At 32.8% G+C, this 25,856-nt stretch overlaps 3 protein-coding genes across 3 annotated transcripts; 2 read left to right on the top strand and 1 right to left on the bottom strand.

Annotated features, from left to right (window-relative positions):
- The first annotated feature begins 4,269 nt into the window (after nucleotides 1-4,269).
- LOC21402459 lies at nucleotides 4,270-7,238 on the top strand. The gene is made up of 6 exons (XM_024166037.1): nucleotides 4,270-5,223; nucleotides 5,341-5,393; nucleotides 5,635-5,795; nucleotides 5,879-6,115; nucleotides 6,224-6,229; nucleotides 6,367-7,238. Exons 1-6 carry the CDS (start codon nucleotides 4,434-4,436, stop codon nucleotides 6,764-6,766), a joined length of 1,647 nt encoding a protein of 548 aa, XP_024021805.1. The 5' UTR covers nucleotides 4,270-4,433; the 3' UTR covers nucleotides 6,767-7,238.
- Nucleotides 7,239-16,600: 9,362 nt separating this feature from the next.
- Nucleotides 16,601-21,228, top strand: LOC21402458 (protein NDL2). The gene is made up of 11 exons (XM_024166029.1): nucleotides 16,601-16,780; nucleotides 17,986-18,085; nucleotides 18,897-18,994; nucleotides 19,104-19,192; nucleotides 19,459-19,519; nucleotides 19,616-19,702; nucleotides 19,781-19,858; nucleotides 19,944-20,000; nucleotides 20,134-20,189; nucleotides 20,441-20,576; nucleotides 20,678-21,228. The coding sequence occupies exons 1-11, from the start codon at nucleotides 16,721-16,723 to the stop codon at nucleotides 20,897-20,899; spliced, it is 1,044 nt and encodes a 347-aa protein (XP_024021797.1). The 5' UTR covers nucleotides 16,601-16,720; the 3' UTR covers nucleotides 20,900-21,228.
- Nucleotides 21,229-21,553: 325 nt separating this feature from the next.
- Nucleotides 21,554-22,886, bottom strand: LOC21402457 (inorganic pyrophosphatase 2). Its single transcript, XM_010098777.2, has 4 exons — nucleotides 22,663-22,886; nucleotides 22,471-22,592; nucleotides 22,179-22,380; nucleotides 21,554-22,032 (listed from the first exon to the last, which is right to left on the bottom strand). The coding sequence occupies exons 1-4, from the start codon at nucleotides 22,801-22,803 to the stop codon at nucleotides 21,664-21,666; spliced, it is 834 nt and encodes a 277-aa protein (XP_010097079.1). The 5' UTR covers nucleotides 22,804-22,886; the 3' UTR covers nucleotides 21,554-21,663.
- Between the last annotated feature and the right edge of the window lie 2,970 nt (nucleotides 22,887-25,856).

Below are 25,856 nucleotides of genomic sequence, written 5' to 3'. Positions count from 1 at the left end.
TCATATTGCATACACCTTAATAAGTCAAGAGGAACTTATAAGAGTAATCTCAGTTGAGTGCCGTACCAGCCTCCACAAGGGGGGTAACTCAAGCTCCACAAGGGAGAAAAAAATAATAATAATGATGTCCTCCGACTCAAGGGAGGCATTCAAGTTATAATCACGGTGTCATGGGGGACCTTGCAAACCCTCACGTCCCGATGATTGCGCGCAAGTGGTACGAGCACTCGGGCCCATCAGTAAGAAAGATAAGATAAGATAATAAGATTCTGATAAGACATCATAATTAAGCATAATTGGCTCATGCATATTTATTCATGTGAACTTACAGTTGTTTTGCGGGAGATAGTTCCTACTTGCTGAGCGAAAGCTCATTATAGAATGTTTATACTGTAGGTAAGCAACCGGCATATAATGCCTGATGCACTGCTGGCGAGTGGACGAACGATGTGGAGCTCGGGATATGGATACCACTCGCAAATATTTCCGCAATCAGCTTTATGTTACAAATAGTTTTGTTAATTATGATTATGAAACAGATATGTTAAGGTTTGAATATTTTAATTAAGAAAGCAATTTCGTATTTTATGTTTATAATAAGACCCTTAAAAAAAAAAAATGTTCCGTAAATTTTAAGAAATTTCAGTAAGTACAAGTTAAAAAGTTAGTTACAGTGGCGGCCTCAAATGAGGGGCGCTACAAACATAGTTTGTTATAGTATATTTATAGGTGATGCATTGTTCAAGCATTATATAACTAGAGTTCCATCTTACGAGCATATCTAAGGTTAATGCTTTGAGATTTTGATTACATGCTTGTAGAAACCTAACCGAATAAACTTAAGTCCGCCACAATATTTTGCATTGAGTCATGTATTTAATGTTACCGTTATTGTCGACCTCCTCGAATATGTTGAAGTGCTCTCAAACTGTTGAAGTGCGCATGTATTTCTTCTTGGAACTTGCAACACTTGCACTAGCACTTCTGCTTGCATCTCCTCCACACCCACCATCGTTACAACCACGAGGTCCACGACCTCTAGTACGTCCACCACGACTCGGATTTACAGTTTTCTCAGCGGCTCCTTCTGGTGTTTATGATTTCTGCGTTTGAAAAATATTAGTAGGAAATTGTCATTCTTCAATGTTGAATTGGGCATCAACGGGAATATCACCACCATAACCGGAAGAATCTATTATGAAAAATAAGAGAGATTGAGAGCGCTTTGAGAGAGATTTTGAAAGATCGAGAGAGATTTGAGCGAGATTGAGAGAAGTTATGAGAGGATGAGAGTTTTTGGGTGAGAAAAATGGTTGGGGGGAAGGGTATTTATAGGGAATTTTTTGGCTTGAAAAAAAAAAATTTCCCTCCAAAATTCAGCTCCAATGGTAACTTTATTTCCGGCGGGTCGGGTCGGGTTTGGGCAAGGGTAAAAAAAAAGTCATTGGAGTCAGGCAGGTGGGCTGCGGGTCAGGTCGGACAAATTCAAAAAAACTATTCATTTTTTAGATTTCAGGCAAAAAATCGGGCAACGGGTCGGGTTACAGTGGAAAATTAAAAAAAAACGGCGGTCACGGTTCCCCCACCGGCGGCGCCCTATCAGGAAGAGTTTTTTCTCGGGCTGCCTGAACCCGGAAAATTAGGGTGGACGGGCAGCGAATGGTGCTTGCCAGCCGAGCCCAAAAATTTCCGGGCTTCGGGCAGGCCCGCCGCCCGAAGTTCCACCACCAGTCATCTATATATGTATATACGCCAGATAACTAGTTCCACTATTATATTTGAACAAAACACTTACAGTGTGTTTGGTAGGGTGGAAAAGAGAGAGTAAAGAAAATAGAAGAAGGATTTTATATAAGAAAATGAAATTTTAGGTTGTTTGGTAGAGAGGAAATGAGGAAGGAAGGAAAATAAAAATTCATGGGGCCCATCAATTTTTAATCCTTCCAACTTTGGAAAGAAAATATGAGGGAAAAAGTTTGATAAAAAAATGAGATGTAAAATAACAATTTTAACTTTCACCATTCATCATATTTTTATTTGTATTGGGATATTATTATAAAATGCTTTAAATTTGACATTTTATTTTCACTTTTCTTTCTCTTATACCAAACAACATGAGAGAAAATCATTTTACTTCATTCATTTAAGTATTTTACTTCTCTGTCATTTCTATTTTCTATCCATTCTACCGAACATAACATTAGGAAAAACAATGTGTACCAAATTTAAAAAAAAAAAAAAAAAACACTCAAAAAGTACATCAAAAATTGAGCACATACATAACTATTCTATAAATCCTTACAATTGGTGGAAAAATATACATTGAGAAAACCCATGACGTTAAGGCCACACAAAAAATTGCAAAGACATTTTTGAGTTAGGGTAATTTGAGTGATGATTTTGAGTTGAGTTTAAGTTATAACTTAAGTTGAAATTGTAACTTGAGTTTGTGTTTGCATGTGTACATTTGAGTTATAATTTGAATTGAGAATCTTTTTGAGTTTGTGTTTGGGTGAGTCAAAACTTAAATTTGTATTTAGATAGTATTTTAATAAAAACTCAATGGTAATGAACAATTTTAATAGGGTATATGGGTGAGGTTTTATTCGTTTTTTCGTTATGAATGCATAGAAAAAAGAAATCATCTCAATCATAATTAAAAGGAAAAAGTTATGACATTTTTAAGAATAGAAAAAATACTGTTCATTAACTTGAATTCAAGTTTATGAACTCGAGTTGAAGGGAAAACTTGAACTCGAGTTTAGCCCCAAACTCGAGTTTAAACTCAAATTTTACAAAAGAACATGAACTTAAATAAAGTTGTAACTCGAATTCAAATTTTTTCTGAGTTTCGTCACAAAGAAAACAACCCCAATATTTGTAGAAAAAAACACAATCAAACAATAAACAAACACCTACTCACGAAAAGAACTAACGTTCTTACAAATGAAAGATTAAAAAAAAAAATCAATAAACCACAACATCAAAATACCAATTAACTACCTTTCTCATGTAGTCTTGTAGATCAAAACTATGAGGTGTTTAGTATGAGAATTTGTGCCATGATTCGTGATTAACTACAATATTTTTTTTTATAAAAATATACGTAAATTAAAAATAATTCTGATTATCTGAAAACACTTAGCAACCTAAAGACATCCCCATTTCTATCTCAATGACATCCCCATTTATATCTCAATTTCGATTCTGCGACCCTCCTTCAATGTGACTGGCATCGAACCTTGTTCTGAAGTGAACATCTGATAGCCAACTTGTAAAAGCTATTTGTGGTGGATTGAAGCCTGACGGTGTGCTGACCTTCAGTCATGAAAGCTCTTCTATTTCCCCCCCTCATTTTCTGTTTTTCAATGTAAGCCTTGTCTCATCGAAATATCACAATGAACAATCATATGATTGTTGTCTTTTTTTTTTGAAAGATTAGTGTTAATTTTATGACCAATGTTGCAGAAATTTTTACAAATATAAAAAATATATTTATATTTTTTTGCTATAAAACCAGAAAATCATTGAGTGCATAAGATATTAATAGTTTCTTTAATATTTATTTATCTATAAATATTATTATTTTTATCATAAGATATTAATCTAACGATTATAATAAATTAAATAGTTAATAAAAAAAAGATAATTGAGATTAACTTTTTATCACATCGCGTTATTAAATTTATAGATTTAAAAAGTAATTATGACGAGAACCTAACCATTAGATATGTATAGATGAATTTTTAATAATTAATATCTCGTTCATTTTACAGATTTAAGTTTAGAATTCGAGTTTTGTTACAGTAAAAAACTCTAAAAAATAATCACATCTAACTTTTTGACTACAATAAAAAGTTTTCATATCAATTCGAATTAAAAACTCGAATCAACAAATGAATCTAAAGCTCCGTTCATTTCACTGATTCGAGTTTATAATTCGATTTTTGTTATAGTAAAAAGCTCTAAGAAATAGTCATATCTAATTTTTTTATTACAGTAAAAAACTCTCACATGAAATCATATCTCAACTCAAATTAAAAATTTAAATCAACGAACTAAACGAGTTCTAAGGAGTTGTTTGGTTAGGGGATTCGTATCCCAATTCGAATCATAGTTCGTGATTCATTACAGTATTTTTTTTCATAAAAAATACACATAAATTAAAAATAATTTTAATCTCATAATTTTAATTCATGAACCAAACGTCTCCTAAATTGTTATCGGTTACTGTTAATGCAAATTTTCTGGCCGTCCAAACGACAAAATTCAAAAATAACAGAGAGTTCCCTCCCTCCCCACTTCCTTCACGACCCGCTAAACTAGGGTTTTTGACGATCACCATTACCAAATTCAAATTCAAACTCTCAGTCTTGTCTCTGCAAGAAAAAAACCGATTCCCTTGGTCTCCATCTCCAAATTCACCCTCCACAATGCATTGTCTATCGCTCTCTTGCTCCGAAAACACAAACCAAGCCCTAACAAAACCCTTCGGCAACCCAAATCCACCCGACCCTTACGCCTCGATGCTCCAAGAGTCCGTCCACCGATTCATCGCCGATTACCGCAATGCCGTCACCGATTTCTCCAATTTCACCTCCATCTTCTCCAGGCTGCTTCAAAGCATCCCCGATCCTCCTCTGGAAATCGTCTGGTTCTACTCGGCGGTGACGTTCCACGGCGCCAAATTCACCGCCCAGCCCCGAGTCTCGGCGGCTAAGGACCTCTTCCAGTTGCTCGTTTCGTGCTCGGCCTCGTGCGGTAAGCTCAAGAGAATCGCGGTGCTCGCTCCTGTCGTTTACGAGCTCTGCAATTTGGCCAAGGAAAATCCGGAGGAGAGGGGAGAGATTCAGTGCTTATTGGAAGGAATCATTGGCTATTTTAGCATTTGTTGCGTCGGCGCGGAGCAAGGTCAAGATGGTGATCTTGATCTGACTTCGTGTTTTTTGGATGTGATACGCGTGTGGGTGGTGGATAGGTGTGGGGTTGGAGACGAATTAGAAGCGTTTTTCCCGATCATTACTGATGAGATTCGTAAAGGAATGAAGATGGTGCGATCATTTGGGGTTGGCAATTTGGCTGGGATTGTCATTTGTGAAGCTTTTCTGTTGCGGCTGTGCTTGAAGTTTGGGCTTGAAAAGATCTCAAGAGCGAACTTGGAGAAGGATGTTCGCAACTGGGCGGTTCAGATGATTTCTGGGTTTCGGTGTTCTTCCTTTTTTGGTGAGAACGGTTTTGGCCTTGAAGATTTGTCCTTTTTTTTTTTTTTCTTCTGTTAGCTTTGTTGTTTTGTTTGTGTGAGTATTAATAGTTTCTTATTCGTTTATTTTCTCATTTCAGATACTCTTCTCAGGATGTTGTTGGAACCAGTTTTGCCGGTCGCTTGCCTTCTGGTCAGTATGGCCTTAATTCAATGTTATTTTACTTTGTTTCACAGCTAAGAAACGAAAATAATGATATTAAGCTTAGGACATACATCTCCTTCTGAATCATGGAGCTCAAGGTTTTGATTGTGAAGTTTAAAAATTAAGTAGGACAAGGTATATCCTTTCATGGGTATATGTGGTAGCATAATAAGATATCCAATATCCAGCAACAATTTAGTTGAATTCAGTATCTTTTTTCTTTTTGCAGAGTCCTAAAGACGAATGTCTTTTGCTAGAAGTTCTATATGATTCGGTGATATTGGCGGACTATTCTTTTCTCAAACCTCAAGTAGAGTCATCTGGTGAACGCTTGAAAAATCTTGCTATAACGTGGTTAATTGTTGTTGATAGCGCCATACGGTTGGTTAGGTATGATAAATAAGGGTTTTGGATGTGATATTACGGTTGACTTTAAGGATATCTCAGCTGATTGTCATACTGATTGGCCACAGGAAAGATGATGACCAGACCAAAGTCATTTCTTACATAAGTGCCTTATCTGAATCTTGTCTGGCATCTCACTTGATCAAGTGGGTTACAAATCAAATCGGCATGGATGGAAAGATCTTCAGACAAAATGTTTCAACTCCAGTGGCACTTATTAGTGAGTATCTCTGGTATCCTTGTATACTTGTCTACATAGCAAAGTTTATAGTACATGTGCAATGTTTTCCTTTTCTTTTATTCTGGCTTTGATTCTCAACACGCTACATTGCAAAATGGAGGGATCCTTGTCACATGTAAAAGTGGAGCAGAGAAAACACTAGAACTCCTTTTTCCTCTGGGAAATGTGGCAGCATTCTGTACTGCAATATATTGAACTGTAGTTGCATTCTGGACAAACTGAAGAGCAGCTAACGAGAGATGAGTTGCCCTGTTTATGATTTTAATGTTTTGGTGTAACCTTTTTTACGTTATTTTCTCATGCAATCTAACAACAAAGTGATATTACCTCAGAGTGGATGCTACTTGTTGAAGATCAAGGGATAAGAGTGTTTGATTCTGAGAGTTCCCAGCTTCGAGCCAGAGAAGTTATCAGTAAGTCAAGAGTCCAGTATGTGATTCCAGTTACTAAACCAGATGGTAAAACACTGGAACTGGATGATGGAGATCTTGAGATGGTTGATTCTGAGGCTGCTAATGGCATGAAAAACACACAGGCAACTGACGGGGTCAGAAAACGGAAAGGGACAATGAATGGGTTGGAAATACCAGTTAAGTTTGTCAAGTATCACTTTGATGAAAATTCTGTGAAGGAGAAGTTTCATTCTTTAAGTAATGGTGATGGTTTGAGCAGTGAGGGTGAGGTGGGCAATTCAATTTCGATGGAGACATGCTAGATATGCAGGCTGCAGCAATGAAATCCATTAATCGAACTTCTGCACAGGACCGATAAACCATTGTCGGTGGTGCTTTTTTGAAGAAACACTTTTTGAGTTAACAAGAGATTGTTCTCGTAACCACCCGGTTCTGTGCTCCTAGCTTTTAGGTCTGCTATGCTATCCTTCCTGTGATTGAAACTTCGGAGAGAGTAGAATGTGTTTTCTATTAGGCATGCCGGGATTTTCAGCATCTTCAGATATTCCTGCTCTTTATATTCACCAAAAAAAATGTGGGACTAATAGAGTAATAGTTCCATGTGTTTTCCTCTAACGACTCTTTATTCACCAGCTTCATTTTAGTCCTGGTTTGATCAAGCAGTCGTGGTTGAGAAAGTCGATATTGACGTTGTGTAATGGTAATGTATATGCTCTATATGTTCTTAACTAAGGTAATCATATTTACAGTTTTAAGTACAGTTGTCCAATTAGTACAGCCTTTTAATTAGACGAATTGATTGAAGAGCGGTTTTGTAACTGCCGAATAGAGGTGTAAGGTGTAAGTTTGGGTGCCGGGTCCAAAAAAGAAATTTCGGGCCGCGTCGTGTCGGTCTTATAAGAGAGAAGTCGACTCAGTTTGGTTCTATGCCTAAAAAGTTGACTAATTCAATCCGATCCAGAGTTTTATAAGGTATTTTAAATTTTTTTTTAAAAATATGATGTTTGGACCGGGTCGGTCCTAAAAGAAAAAGGATCAGTTTAGTCCAGTTCTAAGTTTAAAAAATTTAAGGCCAGACTAGGGCCAATAATAGTGAGTCTCAGATCAACCCGTTTAACTTGACTTAAATTTACAGTTCTACTGCCAAAAAAGAGTGGACTAGTGGCACTTCCGTTGAAAAAACTAAAGGAATGAGATTCATTCAATTGCGAAATTTAAAAGCACAAAATATATATTTTTTTAAGGGATAATACGATTTCAGCGGCATTTGTCGCGTTACTAATAGGTTAGTAAAACTAGAAATTTTGGAGAGGCTAAATGACGTAAATGCTAATACTAGTACCCACCTTAAAAATTGCTTACATTTGTTTTTTATTTCTATGAAACTGTCTAAATCATGTATATAATGATACTACTGCTCTAAATTTTATTCCTAATAGTGATAAAAATGAAATTGAATACTATAATTGTCATAAAGATAATAATTCAGCAATGAGATGAGAAAAATATTACTGCGAAATTGTGAGCCAATTAAAAATGACGAGAGAACGTTCACTTACTTTAATCATTAATTTCAAGAAAAAGGGAAATAAAATCAACTAACTCAAAAACAAATGATATTAAAAGCATTTAGAACCAAGTAAGAAAGGTACTTAGAATATTGAGAAATTATAGTAAATAATAGATTTTTAAAACTAAATTAAGTAAATAATAAATTTTAGAACTATTTAAAGTGCATAACGATTTACGTGAAAAATATCTTTTTACCAGTAGTAAAAGAAATTTACGTGAAAAAATATTTTACTATCCATAAAATCTAAACTTTTATTTATTTAAAATAATTTTAAAATATGTTATTTACTTAATTTAGTTTCGTACTGTAAATAATTAAGTTTTAAAAGTAGACAATAATACAATTTTATAAAAATTTGGACGATTTTTAAAATAAGGTTCTTGAAACAAAAACTGATTTGCCTTCAAAAATAAAAACTACAATTGAAAACTGAGAAATTATGAGCGTGTTTGGAACTCGTTCCAAAATGATTTTATTTTTTGTATGAAAATGAAAATGAAAACGTTTTTAATTTCAGACAAAAATTATTTTTGAAAAATGTGTTTGGTAGTTTTATCAAAAGATTATTTTTAGTGTAAAAAAACCTATTAATGTCTCTCTTTCTCTCTGCTCGAGAGAGGAGAAAACGAAAACAAAAAATGAAAAATGACAAAAAGTCATTTTTCATTTTTCTCTCATTTTACACTAAACTAAAAAATCGTTTTCCTTTCCGTTTTTTTATTTTTATTGCGTCAAACGCCATTTTAAAAACGTTTTTATTTCTTATTTCTCAAAAAACGTAAAAAATAAAAATGTGATCAATTCTAAACACGGCATGTGGCTCTCAATCTTAGAACGAGCCCATAACTTAGGAATGCGTTAGGATTATTGGGCTTAAAATACAAGAAGAACTCATTAAGAGTCCGTTTAATTCGTTAATTCGAGTTTTTAATTCAAGTTGAGATGTGACTTTATATGAGAGTTTTTTATTATAGTAAAAAAGTTAGATGTGCCTTTTTCTAAGAGTTTTTTACTGTAATAAAATTCAAATTTTAAACTCAAATTGATAAAATAAACGAGAACATAAATATTTATTTTTTCCATTTCTTTTTGTCAAAATACCAATAGGATGTAGATTACACGTATTTTCTTAGTTGTGCTGCGTAAAAGATAATGTTTGAGTAGAGTCGGCTAGCGTCACCAGCAGCCTTAAGTAAAATTTTAAGTAGGCCTCTTAAATGATTTTTTTCCATCTTTTCAGCATTTTAAATAGAAAAACCAAATATAAATCTTATTATCTATGCAATGCGGGACTCAATTAGAGTCCGTTCAGTTCGCTGATTCAAGTTTTTAATTCGAGTTGAGATGTGATTTTATGTGAGAACTTTTTACTGTAGCAAAAAAATTAGATGTGATTATTTATGAGAGCTTTTAACTGTAGCAAAACTCAAATTCTAAACTCGAATCAACGAAATGAATGGGACCTTAATTAAGGTTTTTGAAACTTTTATCTTTCAAACTTTTTGTATTTTGACAGCTGTCATTAAAACTTTTAATTGGCAATTGACCTTTCCAACTTGTTAAATTGTTTTACCGTGTTTCGTTTATCAATTTTGCTTCTTAAGAAATGGGAACTTGATAGACTTATGTTAGAATTGAATTTGAATTTTAGAATTTTTTAGTCAGAATTGCTTTAAAACAATCATCAATAAAATTGGCTATATTGCAACAGTTTAACAAGTTTTTTCTTTTTTTTTTTCTTGCTCTGTGTGTGGTGCAACTGTTATTAATTAATAATTATAATGATAAGGGGCCTTGTCTTAAGGGGCCTTAGGCAGTTGTCTTTATGGTCTCCGCCTTGAGTTGATATTGTGTTTGAGATCCTATTTATTTTAGTAATTTGAGTTTTGTTACAGTAAAAAATTCTCAGAAACAGTCACATTTAATTTTTTTATTACAATAAAAAACTCTCATATAAAGTCACATCTCAATTTGAATCAACGAAATAAACGAACCCTAGATTAAATAAAGGTTGTTAGTTGTTACTTGCTAGTCCAAAGTACAAAACTCAAATGATGATTGAAAAACGAAAAAGGTATAAAACTCAGATGAACCTTGATCATGGGGTGCTGTTCACGTGGTCTTCCTGAAGAAAAAGTTAGGTTCAAGGATTGATGAATAAATAAAGAAGTCTGCACTTCGACACATGTTATAAATGGTAGCTTACTACTACTAGCTAGTCCTTCCTGTCCGTCCAACCACATTCACAAGTTAGCCAATGTTTTTCTCCCATCTTTCAGCCATACGAAAAGGACAATTACGTTGCTTCATCTCTCATTTTCACTACAATAAGATGGGCGAAACACATAAGAGAATGTTACGGTGTGATATGAAAAAATATCCGATCAATGCAATTTTGCTGTTTCTGATCTGTATCAGATTCTGTCAATTATGCATATTGATAAGATCTAACATTTAAAAACATATACTATACTCGTAAAGAATATACAGTAGAATAATACACCTAACAATGATTAAAAAAAAAATATGAAAAGAAAGATGCAGCAAAAGGGACCCAATACCACATGACACTTGAGAGTGATGGTCATGGTCATAGCTTTGACGTGAGGGCACGAGATCGAAGAAGTGAGTCCCCACTGTTCATAAGGATTCAGGCTTCTTCCTCACCTACCCAACCTTATTTTGGCTTACATGTCCATTTCATCACCTTTCAAAAGAGCATTATTTTCCTTTTTTTCTTTTTCTTGTAGTTTACGTCTTTTTGAACTTGTGTATAATTTTGTTACTTTTTTTATATGTACTGTACTAATCGGTCGACGTCCTCAAATTGCCAAAAGTACTTTTGTGACGAGAGAGAGAGAGAGCAAATCACCGACACCGTGTTTGGATCCTTGTGATAATCCTATGCCAAGGAAATGACTTTACAGAAGAAGATTCAGGAAGGAAAAATAACGATAAATGAGTAAAGACCAAAGGTTATAGAAAAGAAAAGGAAAGATAACGCAAAACGTTTCTTGATTTGAATCATGATTTGTGATTTGTTACAGTATTTTTTTTTATAAAAAATATATATAAATTAAAAATAATTTTAATCATATAATTTTAATTTATGAATCAAACGTCTCCAAAATAAAATAAAAAAAAAAAAATATATATATATATATATATTCGCCTTTTCACAGTAATAATAAGAAGAAAAAGAAAGAAGAACATGTGATATTGTGATTATAAGGAAACTTGCACAAATTTTACGTTAGCAACAAAGAAGCGCGAATTTTAATAAAGATCATTACACGAATAGAAATAAATGCTTTTTTTTTTTTCTTGGCAAGTAATTTATTTTTTAAAACTTGAACTATATAGAGATTGAAAAATCACAACTGCACATTTCGAAAGAAAAAAAAAATCACAACTGTATCATGTGGTTCATTAATTCAGCTTAAGGGCCTCCAATTTGATATTTTTAAAGCTCGTGCCTCAGTTTCAGATTGTGTCGGTCATGAATATTATCACTCCTCAGTTGGCCATATACACATTGCACAAGTGTGGGCAAGTATTAAGGATTTGTAGATCTCAAAGTTAAAAAATTAAAGAGAAATAGTAGAAAATATGCTAATATAAAAAGTTTAAAAAAGTATATAAGTCAATTTTTAGTTATAAAAATTAATAGGTCATAACTTGTCAAGTTATGGTTCATAATCAGATAAGTTATGAATAAACTTGTCAAGTTATGGTTCATAGCCAGATAAATTATGGATAATTATGGATAATAACTTATCAAGTTATGGTTCATAACCAGACAAGTTATGGACGAAAATAATAATTTGACCTATTTATTAACTTATGTAAACTATTAGCCTATTAATTTTAATTCATCTCAAGTCTTAACTTATTTCTCTCTTTCTTCCAAAATTAAACATGAAAAAAGATGGACAATCCCACATTTATTGATTGTAAATCTCGGATAATTAATGTGATGTTTTCAATCGAAGAATTCTGTAATTGCCATAGAAGTTTCCCTTTAATGGAAGATATTAAAGGATGAGAATGAAGTTAGTTTTTTTATAATACTAAAAGAGAGAAAAAAAAAAAAAAAGAAAGCGTGACACGGAAATTGTACTTAATTTGATGGCACCGCTAATCAAAATGGGTACGGAGTAAAAGGACATTGCTGATTTTACCTCATTAAGCTCGACTTTGAAGGAATGCCATAATTCCTACTGTGATTACTGAAATAACATAAAACAAATAATTAAAATCATATTTATTCATATTTAACTTAACAATTAGTTATCTCAAGACTCTTTTATCTAATAGCATGAAGTGAGAAGTTGTATCATATGATATGTGATATTTTCTTATTTACAAGATGACATCATGTGATATAATATGTATTTTTCTTATTTTTTTTTTTCAAGAAAAACTAACAATTAATTGCCTCTCGATTTTATTGATTATTATTTGCTGAGGTTGCTTTTTGTGGCTGTTAAAGTATCCATCAAAATCACAAAGTAGTGAAGCACCTCGATGTTGGGAACCTTTGTAACACTAATATGAAATGTGGGGTGAGTCCATGGGACCCGACGAATATCTTTCTTTTTGAAAAAGTTATGTTCGAAAATTACTCCCCGTAAATTATAGATATAGGTTTCGTTCACTTTGAGAATTTAAATTTTTAATTTGAGTTAAGATGTGATATTTTTTAAAAAAAATTTACTGTAACAAAAAAAAAAAATAGATGTGATATTTTCTAAAAATTTTTACTGTAAAAACTTAAAATTAAAAACTTGAATCGGTAAAATGAACAAGATCACATTGTGATGAAATAATAATGATGAGAGGGAAGATATTAAGCTTCTTTTACGTACTTATCTACTCTAGTCTAGTTTGTATGTAGTCAAAAGATTTCCGAAATTAATTCGTAGTAATCCAAAATTAATCCATTTTCATGATTGTTCTATTTGACAACTCTAACACTGGCTGAGGACAAACAGATTATTAAGTTGGTAAACGTCATTTAGAAGGCCGTTGGGGGTCTTAATTGAAAGGGGCATTTTAACTTTTTCGCCCTTTAGGTTTTCTAGCATGACATGTTTAATATGCTTTGTATCCATGGAGTGGAGAAGAAGGGAGTTTGGTACAATTTGATTTGGCAATTTTTTTTTTTTGGGAGGAAAATTTGGCAAAAGTACTAGTGCTGTAAAAAAAGAATATTTTTGAAAGAATTTCTCAGATAAAATTATAAAAATTGAATTAAATACCGGTAATTCAATAATTTTAACAGTTAAATCTGTATTAAAAATTATTTATTTTATATTCTTTTGTAATCTGATGTGATATTGATAAGATTAAACGATAAAAATTACGGTATCGTTCATTTTACCGATTTGAATTTTCAATTTTAGATTTCTACAGTTAAAAACTCTCAGAAAATGTCACATCTAACTTTTTCTGTTACAGTAAAAAAATTTTAAAAAATATCACATCTCAGTGCAATTGAAAATTTGAATCCGTAAAATGGATGAGGCATAACTTTACCCAATAAGAAGGTCCTGAGTTCGCCTCTAACCTTTTTTTTTCTCCTCCATTGCGTCTAACTTAAATTGGTGATTTGTAGGAGGGTCGAGTACTGATTGGTTTAGAGAGAGCTTCTGGATTGGACTTCAAAAAATTTGAAATTATGGGGCAATGATCTTTGGATGAGGTTTGAAATTATGGGTCGAGTACTGATTAGTTATTTTGGATGAGGTTTCGCCTCTCTCACTCTAGATTGTGAAAGTATTGGGGGACCTACAAGAGAGATACCATGGTCAAGTAGTCAATCTTTCTCACTTCCCGTTCTTTTCGTTGATTCGAATTTAGAATTCGAGTTTTGTTACAGTACAAAGCTTTCAGAAACAGTCATATTTAACTTTTTTTGTTACAGTAAAAAGCTATCACACAACATCACATCTCAATTCGAATTAAAAACTCGAATTAGCGAACCGAACGGCAATCCGGCTGGCAATATTTGTACAGTATATGGGAGCATAACTTCCTGAAGAAGACATTTTCAGGGAAAAAAAAAAATCCTAGAGAAGATGACGGAAAACGTATTAGCGATATCATAATCAATTATGAAAATAACAAACGGATAAGAACACTTTTAATTTGCTAGTCCCTCCGAATTACTAATAGCTAGGTAGACTCTAAGAGAATTATGAAACTACGATAAATATCATAAATTAATGTAACTTTCAAGCTGTCCTTAACTAATATATTCAATATCCTTAATCAGTTGTTGAAACTTATAATCTAAGTACTAGGAACAGAAAAAAAAAATCTTACAACTAACTAATAACACATAAAGTTGTAATCGAAAATGTTTATAAAAGGTTTAACATAGTTAGCATCTAAATATATACATATATAAAGGTAAGTATCTACACCAATCTCAAATGTTGAGGTCTCAAATTTTTTTCTTTTTGGGTCTTCATATTAAAAAAAAAAAAAGAATTAAACTTTTTTTCTTTGAAGAAATTAAAGAGACATCGATGTCAAATGACGTTTTCAATAACAATTTTTGGAAGTTAAGACCCCCAAACACAATAGCAGCCGGTAAAACTTAAAATATTAATATCATGTAATTTGGTAGAATGTTGGAATTTAAATATATATTGAAAATGATGAAAATGGTTGGTAACTTATGCATAACAAACTCGACCAAGTAATATATATATATATATATTGAACCCCAATCTTCTTCCAATAACATCCCTTTTCTCTTTTGAAGAGAAATATAAGAAGCGCCTGGAAGTAATCGTGATTAGTTTTTTGTAAAAAGACTGGTTTTGTTCGTTGAAAACTCATTTTCTTTATTGGAACAAAAATGAAAGGCGAAAGGAAAACGTTTGGAAGGTTTGTGGAGAGGAACATTCGGGTTACTGTCTGGTGAATGGTAACGACAGATACCAACTTAAATTGACATTATATTCAGCAGCAACAACAAAAAAAAAAAGATGACACGTAGCGTGATGCATGAATTGGACCCATCCTCAATGTGTAGCACTACGATGTCTCAACTACACGAATGATTGCAGTTGAATTTTGAGAACCTATTCTACATGATCTTATGGAAATCCCTTATACACACCAAGCCACAATTTTCATCAACATGTGATCAACATTATCTTTTTATTTTTATTTTTCTCTCATAGCTCAAAATATTTCTTATATACAGAAAATAACAGAAAAGCTCTCTGTCATCTCAGATATATACACACACAAACACACACACACATATATATATATATATATATATGTATGTATGTATACACACATATACGTAGTTTTCAAAAACGAGTGTTGTATATTTCGTCCGTTGTTAAGCAAGTTGCATGCACAAAACAACAACAGCATGGTAATAAATTAATGGAGGCTCTTTTCAAAAAGTTCCAACACCAAAAAAAAAAAATATATATATATATATATATATATAATAAAATAAAGCACATGACACACATCATCGATTACAAAATATTGGTCAATTTCATCATTAATTCTTGTGATCGTTCCATGCAGTAGTTCTAATATATATACTTAAAACGTTACTGAGTTTTTCCTAGCTAGTATGTTAACGATAACTATATTTGGAGAAATAAACGTATAAAAAAAAAAAAAAAAAGAAACAACGCACGTGGAAATTCTTTCCCTCCCCTGGTTTGTTTGTTACAAAATAGGATAAAATCTCCTCTAGCTATATATATATATATATCATATTCAGTACAAGTTTTTTCGTATCATTTTAATAAAATTTAACGACGGAGTTAACATGGAAATTCCACATCGAAAATCATCTCGTTATAAAGTATTTTTTTCTTGATCTGAACAATATATATATATATGTTATATTTTTTTTGTTGTCGTTTAATTAACCACAAAATCGGAGATGACTTGGAAGTACTTTCCTAATGAACGATAATCACTTAATTTGGAAGGAATTCTAACCAAACGTTAAGATGATTATTAATAGAGTTTAAAACTAAACAAGAGGTTGGCAATTGGCTTGTGGAACAATACGTTATACTAAAAACATTAGTTGCATTACATTCACTAGAATAATATAGGGAAAAAAAAATCCTACTTTTTTACTAAAGTTATTAAAGGTTAACCACAAATTGAACTCTCATCTATTTACATTTTTAGCAAATGATTATGATGTCACATGAGAGAGTTCAAGATTTCCAACCTTTTTTGGCCTTTGCTTGTAATCAATACATTATTAAATAAATAAATCAAAGAAATAAAATCCACGAGGCCGAGTAAGAGAAAGAAGCAAGTCAACGTCAGAAAAAGGGGACGAAGAAAGGAAGGGACAAAACTAGTGAAAATACAAAAGAAAAGTGTCGGCCTAGACTAACCCTGGTTAAATTTAAACCAGCGTCTGTGGTTAGTCCCCGTTTAAACGGGACCGCTCGTGACCCCTCTGGGATTGAGCGTCGGTGACTCGGTTTCCACTCGTGTGAGTCAACCACGAGTTATATAAAAGAATTTTTGAGAGGGAGAAGCCAAGACGCATCATATCACACGTATTTTACACACACACATATATATTAACACAAAGCCATGTAGAAAAATCCAAATGCCTCGCTAAATTGAGAGAGAGAGAGAGAGAGAAAGAGAGAGAGAGAGAGAGAGGGGGAAAATGGGGGATTCAAGTGATTCAGTGTCGGTAGATATGGAGGGAGTTTCTCTCGGCGGAAAGGTACCTGCATTTTCGTGGATGTTATTTATTTTGGGAATATTCGTGCGTTGGTTTCGTTTTGCTTCCGATAAGAGCATGTTTCTGATTGAGAAAATGTTGGAAATGAAATGAAAATTTTGGTTCTCTTGTGTATTGGACTTTTGCAACTAAGAAATCTTTAGGCTTGGTAGTTTAATCAGATAGCGGTTTTGGAGTTGCTTCATTTCTTTCTTGCAATGATTTTCCGCTCCTCTGAAATGCCTACCCAACCCTGCCTGATTCCGAGTAATATTCATGTTTAGCATCAGGAATGATTGTATTTGAAAATCTTTAGTCTTTTTATTAAATGCAGTTTTTCTTTTGGCTCATTTTCTCCGTATTTTTGGCGGTTGATTATATATTTATTTCTCATTCCAGTCTGAATTAGGCGTAAATTCTGAAAGTTTTCCCGGGACTGCTAGTTTCATGTGTTATCGTTATTTTTACATTAAAGGTATTATTCTTTTTGGAACATATTAGAGTTGTTAATATTATTTGTTTTCACGAGTAATGATTTACTGTCTGGGCGGTGATTGGGAGGCAATTCAAATTTTTCAATACGCTTTGTTATTGTTATTTTTAGATTAAAGGTATTATTCTTTTTGGAACATATTAGAGTTGTTAATATTAATTGTTTTCACGAGTAATGATTTACTGTCTGGGCAGTGATTGGGAGGCAATTCAAATTTTTCAATTCGCTTTGTTAGCACTTTCTCCTGTGGCCTGAAAGATATATTGAAAATTGATAATTTTTGTGAGTTTTTTTATGTGGAATATTAGGAGGTTTAAAGGGAATAAATAAAAATTCCGGCTTTTGTTTTTTTTTTTTTAATTGAAGTATCAAATATTCTTTATGTGTGAACGGGTTAGGTATTTTCTCATTAAAAGTACCGGTGCACATGCAAATTCCCCTCTTTTTTAAAAGGTAGCACACTTGTGTATAGGATTAGCTGGTATGTATAATCAGAGCCTTTTCATTTCTGAAGTAATCCAAAAGTGGTTAAATAAAAACTATGTTTTTATTATTTTTTGCTCTTTTTTTTTTGGAGAATGTAATTAAGATTACTTGTATTTTATTATTGCTATAATGTTATTTTTACCATTTTGCCGTGGCATTTTGTGCTTAATAGTTTGCTCCCATTAATTATTGTTTATATCTTTATACGGTTATTGGGATATTTTTGCAGGAGCATCTTATTAAAACTTGTCACGGTTATGTATCCGTGGCAGTTATTGGAGATCAGGACAAGCCAGCTCTTGTTACTTATCCTGATTTAGCTTTAAATTGTAAGCTTTTTTTCTCATCATGCTCCTCGTTTATCACTTTATCTCACTTGACAAGACTCCACTTATAGATTACTTTTGTTGGATGAAGGTACAGTTTATTGGTTTTACTTATCGTATCCGCAATGATGTCAGTGTGTTTTTGATTTCACAAAAATTGATTGTGGTCTTGAACTTTATACAAACTTTTTTAAAATTTTGATCAACATGGATAGTTATGAAAAATATTTGACAAGCTGCATCTCCAAATTCATTTCTGGTTTAAATGCAGCCGTGAGTTATTGATCTGAAATTTTGATGCATGTTCTTAATGAAAAGAAATATATTGAGCTGTTTTCTAGCTTTTTCATATTAATATGAGTGCCATTAATTAGTTAATCAAACTCTTAAACTAGTCTTACTCTTAGCCAAAAGGAAAAAAAGAAAAAAGGGGTCTCCAAGACTTGTTATGGCTATTTAAGTCTTATTCAGTTCACAGATTTAAATTTTTAATTTAAATTAAAATGTAATTTTATGTAAAATTTTTTTATTGTAATAAAAAAATTAAATGTAATTTTTTATAAAAATTTTAAGTATAAAAAAATTAAAATTAAAAACATAAATTATTGAAATGAACGAGTCATAAAAGGAAAAATAACTGCAGTGACTCGTGATTAAGAATATATTGGGATTCTTTTGGACATTTTCAGAGGTCAATAAGCACTATATTTTTTTGTCTCTTTTAGCATTTTATTTATATTTATCCTTTAAAAAAAAGCACTTTATTTATCAGAAGTTTTAAATAACTTTTGTCGTCATGTGCGTCATCAATCAGATGTGTCCTGCTTTCAAGGATTATTCTTTTGTCCTGAGGCGTGTTCCTTGCTCCTTCATAACTTTTGCATATATCATATTAGTCCTCCTGGACATGAGGTTCGTAAATCAATAACTCGACTGCGGATTCGCTGGTCTGATTAGTGTGTTTAGTAAGTTATAATTCACATCGTTTCTTATGTCATACTTTCTTTAAGAGCTATTTCAGTTGGGAGCTGAAACAATTAGCCCAAATGATCCTGTGCTTTCTGCTGATGACTTGGTAGATCAGATTGCTGATGTTCTCAACTATTTTGGGTAATCACATAATCTATCTATGCTTCCAAAGTAATTTCAATTTCATCACAAAAGAACACTAATAAAGAACCAGTGAGAATTTAACAGTCATTTGTCTTTAATTTCTTTTAATAGTTGTTATTGATTATGATGTAAATAGCTAGACCTACACCTACACCTTCTACTCAATACTTAAGTTTTATTGGTTTTCTTAGTGAACTCTTTTTATAATTGAATCAACGGTGAAGAAAAAGCAACTTGATGTCTCTCTTTCTTCGTATCCATAGACTTGGAGCGGTGATGTGCATGGGTGTCACAGCTGGAGCTTACATCCTCACCCTATTTGCAGTGAGTGTTCTTTTTTGCACAATGAATGAAATTTTAAATAAATATTCTTCCGTTGAAGAATGGTTTTGATTTTACTATAATAACCCTTGGCAACAGCTGAAGTACAGACATCGCGTTCTGGGTTTGATACTCATTTCTCCTTTATGCCAAGCACCCTCTTGGACAGAATGGTTATTAAATAAGGTTTGTTCTCTGGACCTGTTTTAATTTTATTGGGTTAAAGAACTCGCGTGGATTCTTGCTTAGACTTCGTATCATCAGGTGATGTCGAATTTGCTTTACTTCTATGGCATGTGTGGAGTGGTAAAGGAGTTATTGCTCAAGCGGTACTTCAGTAAGGTTGTTTTTCTGAATTTTTGTTTATGCGCCCTTTTCTTTTCAGAAGTAGATTATCTAAGGGTGTGGATTTTCGTTCTGATGGCAGGAAGCTCGTGATAATGGTCAACTACCAGAGTCCGATGTAGTTCAGGCATGCAAAAGAGTCAGTCTTCTAGCTCCTCATTCTTTATTTTCTCTCTTATTTGCATGAAGTTTCTTGTTCTTTTAACTAGGGAAATGACTTTGGTCAAAGGGGTGAGCAATAATCTGGTCTCTATCGTTTTGTTCCCTAACAGTCACTTCTGGAGAGGCAGAGTTCAAATGTTTGGCGGTTCCTTGAAGCAATTAATGGGTAAATTTTTCCCCCTTTTTTAGTTCAGCTTCGTTTTAAACTAAGTTTTTACCCCCAGCACGGCTTTTTTTCACAAGTAGGTAGGAAGAAAACTTCCCTCGTTAGTTTTCTTCTTACCTGCTTGTGGTAACTCTCCAGTCTTGACAATCAACTTCTTGTTGTTGTTCTTCTACCAGTGCTTAGCATTTTGTATCAATTTGATGCTTCTAGATGCATGTTGTTAACGTGCTTTAATTGACTTCATCTGGCAGGAGACCCAACATTGCAGATGGATTACGAAAACTGCAGTGTCGTTCGCTAATTTTTGTCGGGGACAGCTCTCCTTTTCATTCCGAAGCTCTCTATATGACCTCAAAACTAGATAGACGGCATAGTGCCTTGGTTGAGGTATGTCTCTCGGCTCTGCTTCACTCCGTTATAATCTTGAATGTAATGTTTAAAGAAGAAGAAAAGAAAAGCTTATTGCTAGGAGGGTGTTTAACCAACAGGTTCAGGCATGTGGGTCAATGGTGACAGAGGAGCAGCCTCATGCCATGTTGATACCATTGGAGTATTTTCTCATGGGGTATGGCTTGTACAGACCAACTCAGTCAAATGTCAGCCCACGAAGTCCGTTGAGTCCATTGTGCATTGCTCCGGAGCTTTTTTCGCCCGAAAGTATGGGCTTGAAGCTGAAACCAATAAAAACTCGGATATCTCTACAAGCCTGAATATAGGCTGCGACTTGTTTGGCAAAAAATCACTTTTTGTATATCCCGATTGGTTAAAGGATGATTAGGGGGAAATTTATTAGGGAGTTTGTAGATATGGAAAGAAAAGAGGAAACGACGATACAAGGTGGGGGAAAATTAGAAAAAAAGCAGATATTTGAATTCTTTCATTTATAAAAATATAAATGGTAGCTCAGGGGAGCTTTCTTTGTAAATCCTTGGGATTGTTGTACAACAATGACAGAAGAATAATGGTCGTAATGACAAAAGAATGGACTGTGACTTGTGCACTCTTGTTTTGAAACGATAATATCTTCTAGTTGGCTTCTTATGTTTTTTCATTTTCTGGGAAACTAATTTAGTAATTCAATGAACATCAACTTCTTAACATGCATCCAGGGGAAATAAGAACATAATTAGCAAAATGTGTCTGTTCAACATTCTCGTAGAGCATCTTCTTCTTCGTCTTCTTCTTAATAAAATATATAAGATTGTTGCATTCAAAAAGAAAAAAAGATTTGTTGGGAGACAGGTATCAGGGAGTGCAGGGCATCCCAACTAACTAGATTGGCACTCCCCTAACACCCTCATCATTTACCCACTCAGCTCTCAACATAGCATTAATTACTAATAAAAAGAAAAAAACAATCAAAGTAAATCCAACAAATTACTTCGTTCAGTCTAATAATGATTCTTAGAGGGTAATAATCCCAAAAGAAAAATAACAGCAAAATCATAAACTAATGCCAAAAGACACGGTGTAATCAATGAGGAACTCTGAGAGCACTTTGGCGAGCAGAGATGGAACTCTGTTGAAACTTGCAGTCCACAGGAATCACTTGATCAGCTCTGGCTGCAGTACTAGAGTCGTCTGCGAATAAGAATCCGTTAATTGTGTCGAGCAAAACAGCCTCAAACTCTTCCCAGTTGCTCCATTCGCGAATATTTGCCTTGATGAGCATCGGGTTTTTGCAGATTACATCCCAGACTGGAAAATCCTTCCTGGGAAGCAGATATTCACCTTCTTCAAGCTTTAAGCCAGCGCAAAAGTCAGCAGTTCCATCCCCGGCATGGACAAATCTTTTCTTCCCCTCTGCTGAAAGAGAAGCTCGCATTCTTTCCAATATTGCACCCTAATAATCCATAAACAAAAGCACCAAAAATCACTTTAAGAGTTATCCAAACACGTTGTTACATAGTCAAAACAGTATAAAAACAAAATTTCTAATAGAATCAAATAATTAATATAAAGACTTACAGTGACAGTAACTTTATTTACCTTGCACATGTTTGGTGGACAAATCTTGCAGCCATGAGAGGATGAGTTGAAATCATGGTACGGCGAGATTCGAAGCCTGCCTTCTCCATCAATATGGCTTGGATTTGTTTTAATTTCCTTGAAGCAGTCCAAAATCCCATGGTGTTTCAAGACTGTCTCAATGAAAAAGGCGTTTGCATCACTTAATATCCTCAGATCACACCTGTACAATATCAAAAGTAAGAAACACTTCCAAAACTTTTTTTTTGTTTTTAAACTAAATAATCATTACAATGGATCTAAAGAAACTTACCCAAAAGCATGGGCTGATTTAATAGCAGATATAATGGTGGGATCAATTGGAGCACGTTTCAAACATTCCGCAATGTCATGAATTGTCTTTCCCTGAGAGTGAATCTCCATCATCATTCTATCCTGAAACCACACAAATAATATTAACAAAAGTAGTTCAGCACCACTTTATAATAAAGAAAAGAGTAAATACCATGAGAGAGTTCCAGGGCATAGTAGGGAGGAGTTGAGTGAACAAGTCGTTGAAACCCAACTCTTCGACGACCCAGTTGTCGCTGTCGCAGTCGATGATCGTCTTGTCGAAGTCGAACACAAAAACCACGTCGTTGGCCATTCCTAGTTTACTTACGTATAGAACTTCTCCCTACTCAACCTCTCAACTAACGATTTAAGAGAGAGAAAGAGAGAAAGATAGAGAGAGGCAGCTTAGCGAGCACTTCAACAATGGAATGTGTATCTATTTATAGAGTTGCTAGATCGGACCGCGTTTGAAAAGGAGTAGAATTCCTCGCAGAAAAAGAGACGTTTAGTTTGTTAATTTAAAATTTTAATTTAAATTAAGATATTATTTTATGTAATAATTTTTTATTATAATAAAAAAATTAAATATTATTTTTTTAAAATTTTTTATTATAATAAAATTAAAATTTTAAATTTAAATACGTAAAATGAATGAATTTAAATTTTTGTGTTTTTAAATCATAATTTTAAATATATAAATTAAACGTCTTCGTGACAAAATCCCAAAAATAAAAAAGTTTTATTTCTTGAAGTACGGCCAAGAATATCTCAGGCTTATCATGCCATCTACCTCTTTGACGGTCCGGATTTCTCAACGCCGCAACTTCCCTTTCCTAGCTTAGCGTCTCCTAACGCGTTACGATAATTGATAATTTGAACTACGTTGGCGTTTTTTCCTTTTCTTTTTAATTTTCCCTTCAAATTTTAATCCTTTTGCCCGATTTATTAATTTGAAATTTTCTTTCCTTTATCTCTAATATTCTAAAAGGGTAAATAAGTAAATGTATATGTATATGTCAATTAGTTTTCATTGTGCATCAATTTATATTTGGCTTATTTTTTTAATTGATTTTCATTGGAATTCAAATAACTGAGATAAAACGGATTGAATTTTTTTTTAGAAGAATATAAAATTTATAATTCCGCAAAAGTAAGTGACTATTTTTTTTTATTAATGGGTGTAGGAGTTATTTATTTATTTATTTTTATTTTTTTGACCCGCCAATATTTTTTTTTAAAAGTGTCATTATCCCATTTGCATTCCTAATCCTCGAGGCACTTAAGAACTTACCCTATTAAATCGGGAGGCTGAAAATCACTCGGGCAAATATAACAAACAGAAAATAAAAATCAACCTGGCAAAAACATGCATTGCCAATTGTCCCAATTAAATTAAGCAATCAACATTTATTATTCTAAGAAAAAAAATCTCACATATATACTATTTTTCGCCTCTTCATTCATAGAATGTGGGCTGTAGCTGGCAAGGAATAAGGATAGAGCAAATGTTCCTAAACAATTACGCTTAATTAAACAATCAATCCACATATTTAGTCCTGTTTACTTCATCGATTTGAGTTTTGTTACAGTAAAAAATTTTCAGAAACAGTAATATTTAATTTTTTTACTATAATAAAAAATTATCACATAAAATCACATATTAACACGAATTTAAAACTCGAGTCAGTAAACTAAAATGAACCCTTATTATTTAAGCCCCAAAAAAAAAATTTGCCACTTTTCTAATCTTCCTTGTGCGTGGAATGTGAGCAGTGTTGTAAAGCCTCCAATTGGTATAATGCGTCACCTTTCCCAATCATAAAGAGAACAAAACAAGAAGAAGCTAATCAAGATATCTTTTTTTATTCAATTCTTGGAAGCATGGAAATTGGAAAGTCAGATGGACAAACCACATTCTCCCATTATCCTCGGAAACTAAACTAGCTTTGTGAATCCCAATCATACATGACGAGATAACACATTAGCTTCCCCATTAAAAAAAAAAAAAAAAAAAAAAAAAACCCAAAAACAAAAAGAAAAAAAAACACAATACTCCCCCCAAAAAAAAAAAAAAAAAAAAAAAAAAAAAAAACCTTAAAAAGTTGCTTCTCGAATCCACATTGGACAAAAAGCTCTTTTCTTCATGCTAAATTTAAGGCGGCGGCCAAAACGACGACATTGAAACGTTACTGAATATACACTTCCGGATCAATGCTTCCAACCACTTTCAACAATATTATAGAATTAGTTAAAAATTATAATAAAAACCACAATAATCACTTGATCAAACCATATGAAATAGAATAGATTGGAACTTATAAGTTTGAGAGGACCGGATTCAAACCCGCGTTATTTTATGCTGCTATTGATGCCTTTGTATCTAGGAAATATCCTGATGAGTGGAGTGTTATTCCGACCTTTGCCTCCATTCTAGACCGTTTAGGTTCTGACCTTGACTTTAACTTTCCCTGAAAATGTCTCTGCTGATCGTGTAGCTAATTGGGCCTTTGTTTCTAACTCCTCTGGTACCGTCACTTTGGAGGAGGCGGCGTCCTCTCTGGCCACCATATCTTAGAGTTTGTTTAAGAAAGAATGGCACGTTTAAAATTCGTTTTAAAATAATTTTATTTTTTTATATAAAAATAAAAACATAAATATTTTTAATCTTAGACAATAATTATTTTTAAAAATGTATTTGGTAGTTTTATCAATATATTATTTTTAGTGTAAAAAAATTTATTTATGTCTTTCTCTCTTTCTACTCGAGAGGAGAAAACAAAGACAAAAAATGAAAAACGATTAAAAGTTATTTTTCATTTCTCTCTTATTTTACACTAAGCCAAAAAATCGTTTTCATTTCCGTTTTTTGTCTTTATTGCGCCAAACGCCGTTTTAAAAACGTTTTCATTTTTTCTTTCTTGAAAAACATAAAAAATAAAAACGAGATCAATTCCAAATACGGCCTTTGTGTTTGTGTTTTTAAGCAATAGAAGAATAGAAGTATAAGTTAGAATTTTTCTATAACTGTTTGAGTAGTGCATGAAAGTGTTTTTAAAATTTTTTAAACCTATTTAGATAAATAAATTAAAAGCTCTTATTCTTGTTTTAATGTCTATTATGCCTTTTCTCTTTTTTTTTTAACAAAAATTCACTTCATGATATAGAACTTTTTTGTGATATTTCTTGCAAAAAAATAAAAAATAAATAAAACCAATGAAAATAAAAAATAAAACATCATAAATAAATATAAATAACATATCCATATATATTAGGTCAACACATGTCAAATGTCAAATTTTAGAAAAAACCATAAAAATAAATATTTTATTACAAGCACAACAAAAAGACAAATATCCACACAGTACC

The sequence above is a fragment of the Morus notabilis genome, unplaced genomic scaffold (genome assembly GCF_000414095.1).
Source record: "Morus notabilis unplaced genomic scaffold, ASM41409v2 Scaffold804, whole genome shotgun sequence".
Lineage (NCBI taxonomy): Eukaryota > Viridiplantae > Streptophyta > Magnoliopsida > Rosales > Moraceae > Morus > Morus notabilis.
This window is presented reverse-complemented; position numbering and strand designations above follow the sequence as displayed.

Coding starts and splice junctions, on each gene's coding strand:
- LOC21402457 (XM_010098777.2), bottom strand. CDS start 22,803: ATGGCCAACGACGTGGTTTTTGTGTTCGACTTCGACAAGACGATCATC. Junction 22,593..22,662: donor TGCCCTGGAACTCTCTCATG/GTATTTACTCTT, acceptor GTGTGGTTTCAG/GATAGAATGATGATGGAGAT. Junction 22,381..22,470: donor AAATCAGCCCATGCTTTTGG/GTAAGTTTCTTT, acceptor GATATTGTACAG/GTGTGATCTGAGGATATTAA.
- LOC21402458 (XM_024166029.1), top strand. CDS start 16,721: ATGGGGGATTCAAGTGATTCAGTGTCGGTAGATATGGAGGGAGTTTCT. Junction 19,859..19,943: donor TCAAGCGGTACTTCAGTAAG/GTTGTTTTTCTG, acceptor TTCTGATGGCAG/GAAGCTCGTGATAATGGTCA. Junction 20,001..20,133: donor TAGTTCAGGCATGCAAAAGA/GTCAGTCTTCTA, acceptor GTTCCCTAACAG/TCACTTCTGGAGAGGCAGAG.
- LOC21402459 (XM_024166037.1), top strand. CDS start 4,434: ATGCATTGTCTATCGCTCTCTTGCTCCGAAAACACAAACCAAGCCCTA. Junction 5,394..5,634: donor TGCCGGTCGCTTGCCTTCTG/GTCAGTATGGCC, acceptor TTCTTTTTGCAG/AGTCCTAAAGACGAATGTCT. Junction 5,796..5,878: donor AGCGCCATACGGTTGGTTAG/GTATGATAAATA, acceptor GATTGGCCACAG/GAAAGATGATGACCAGACCA.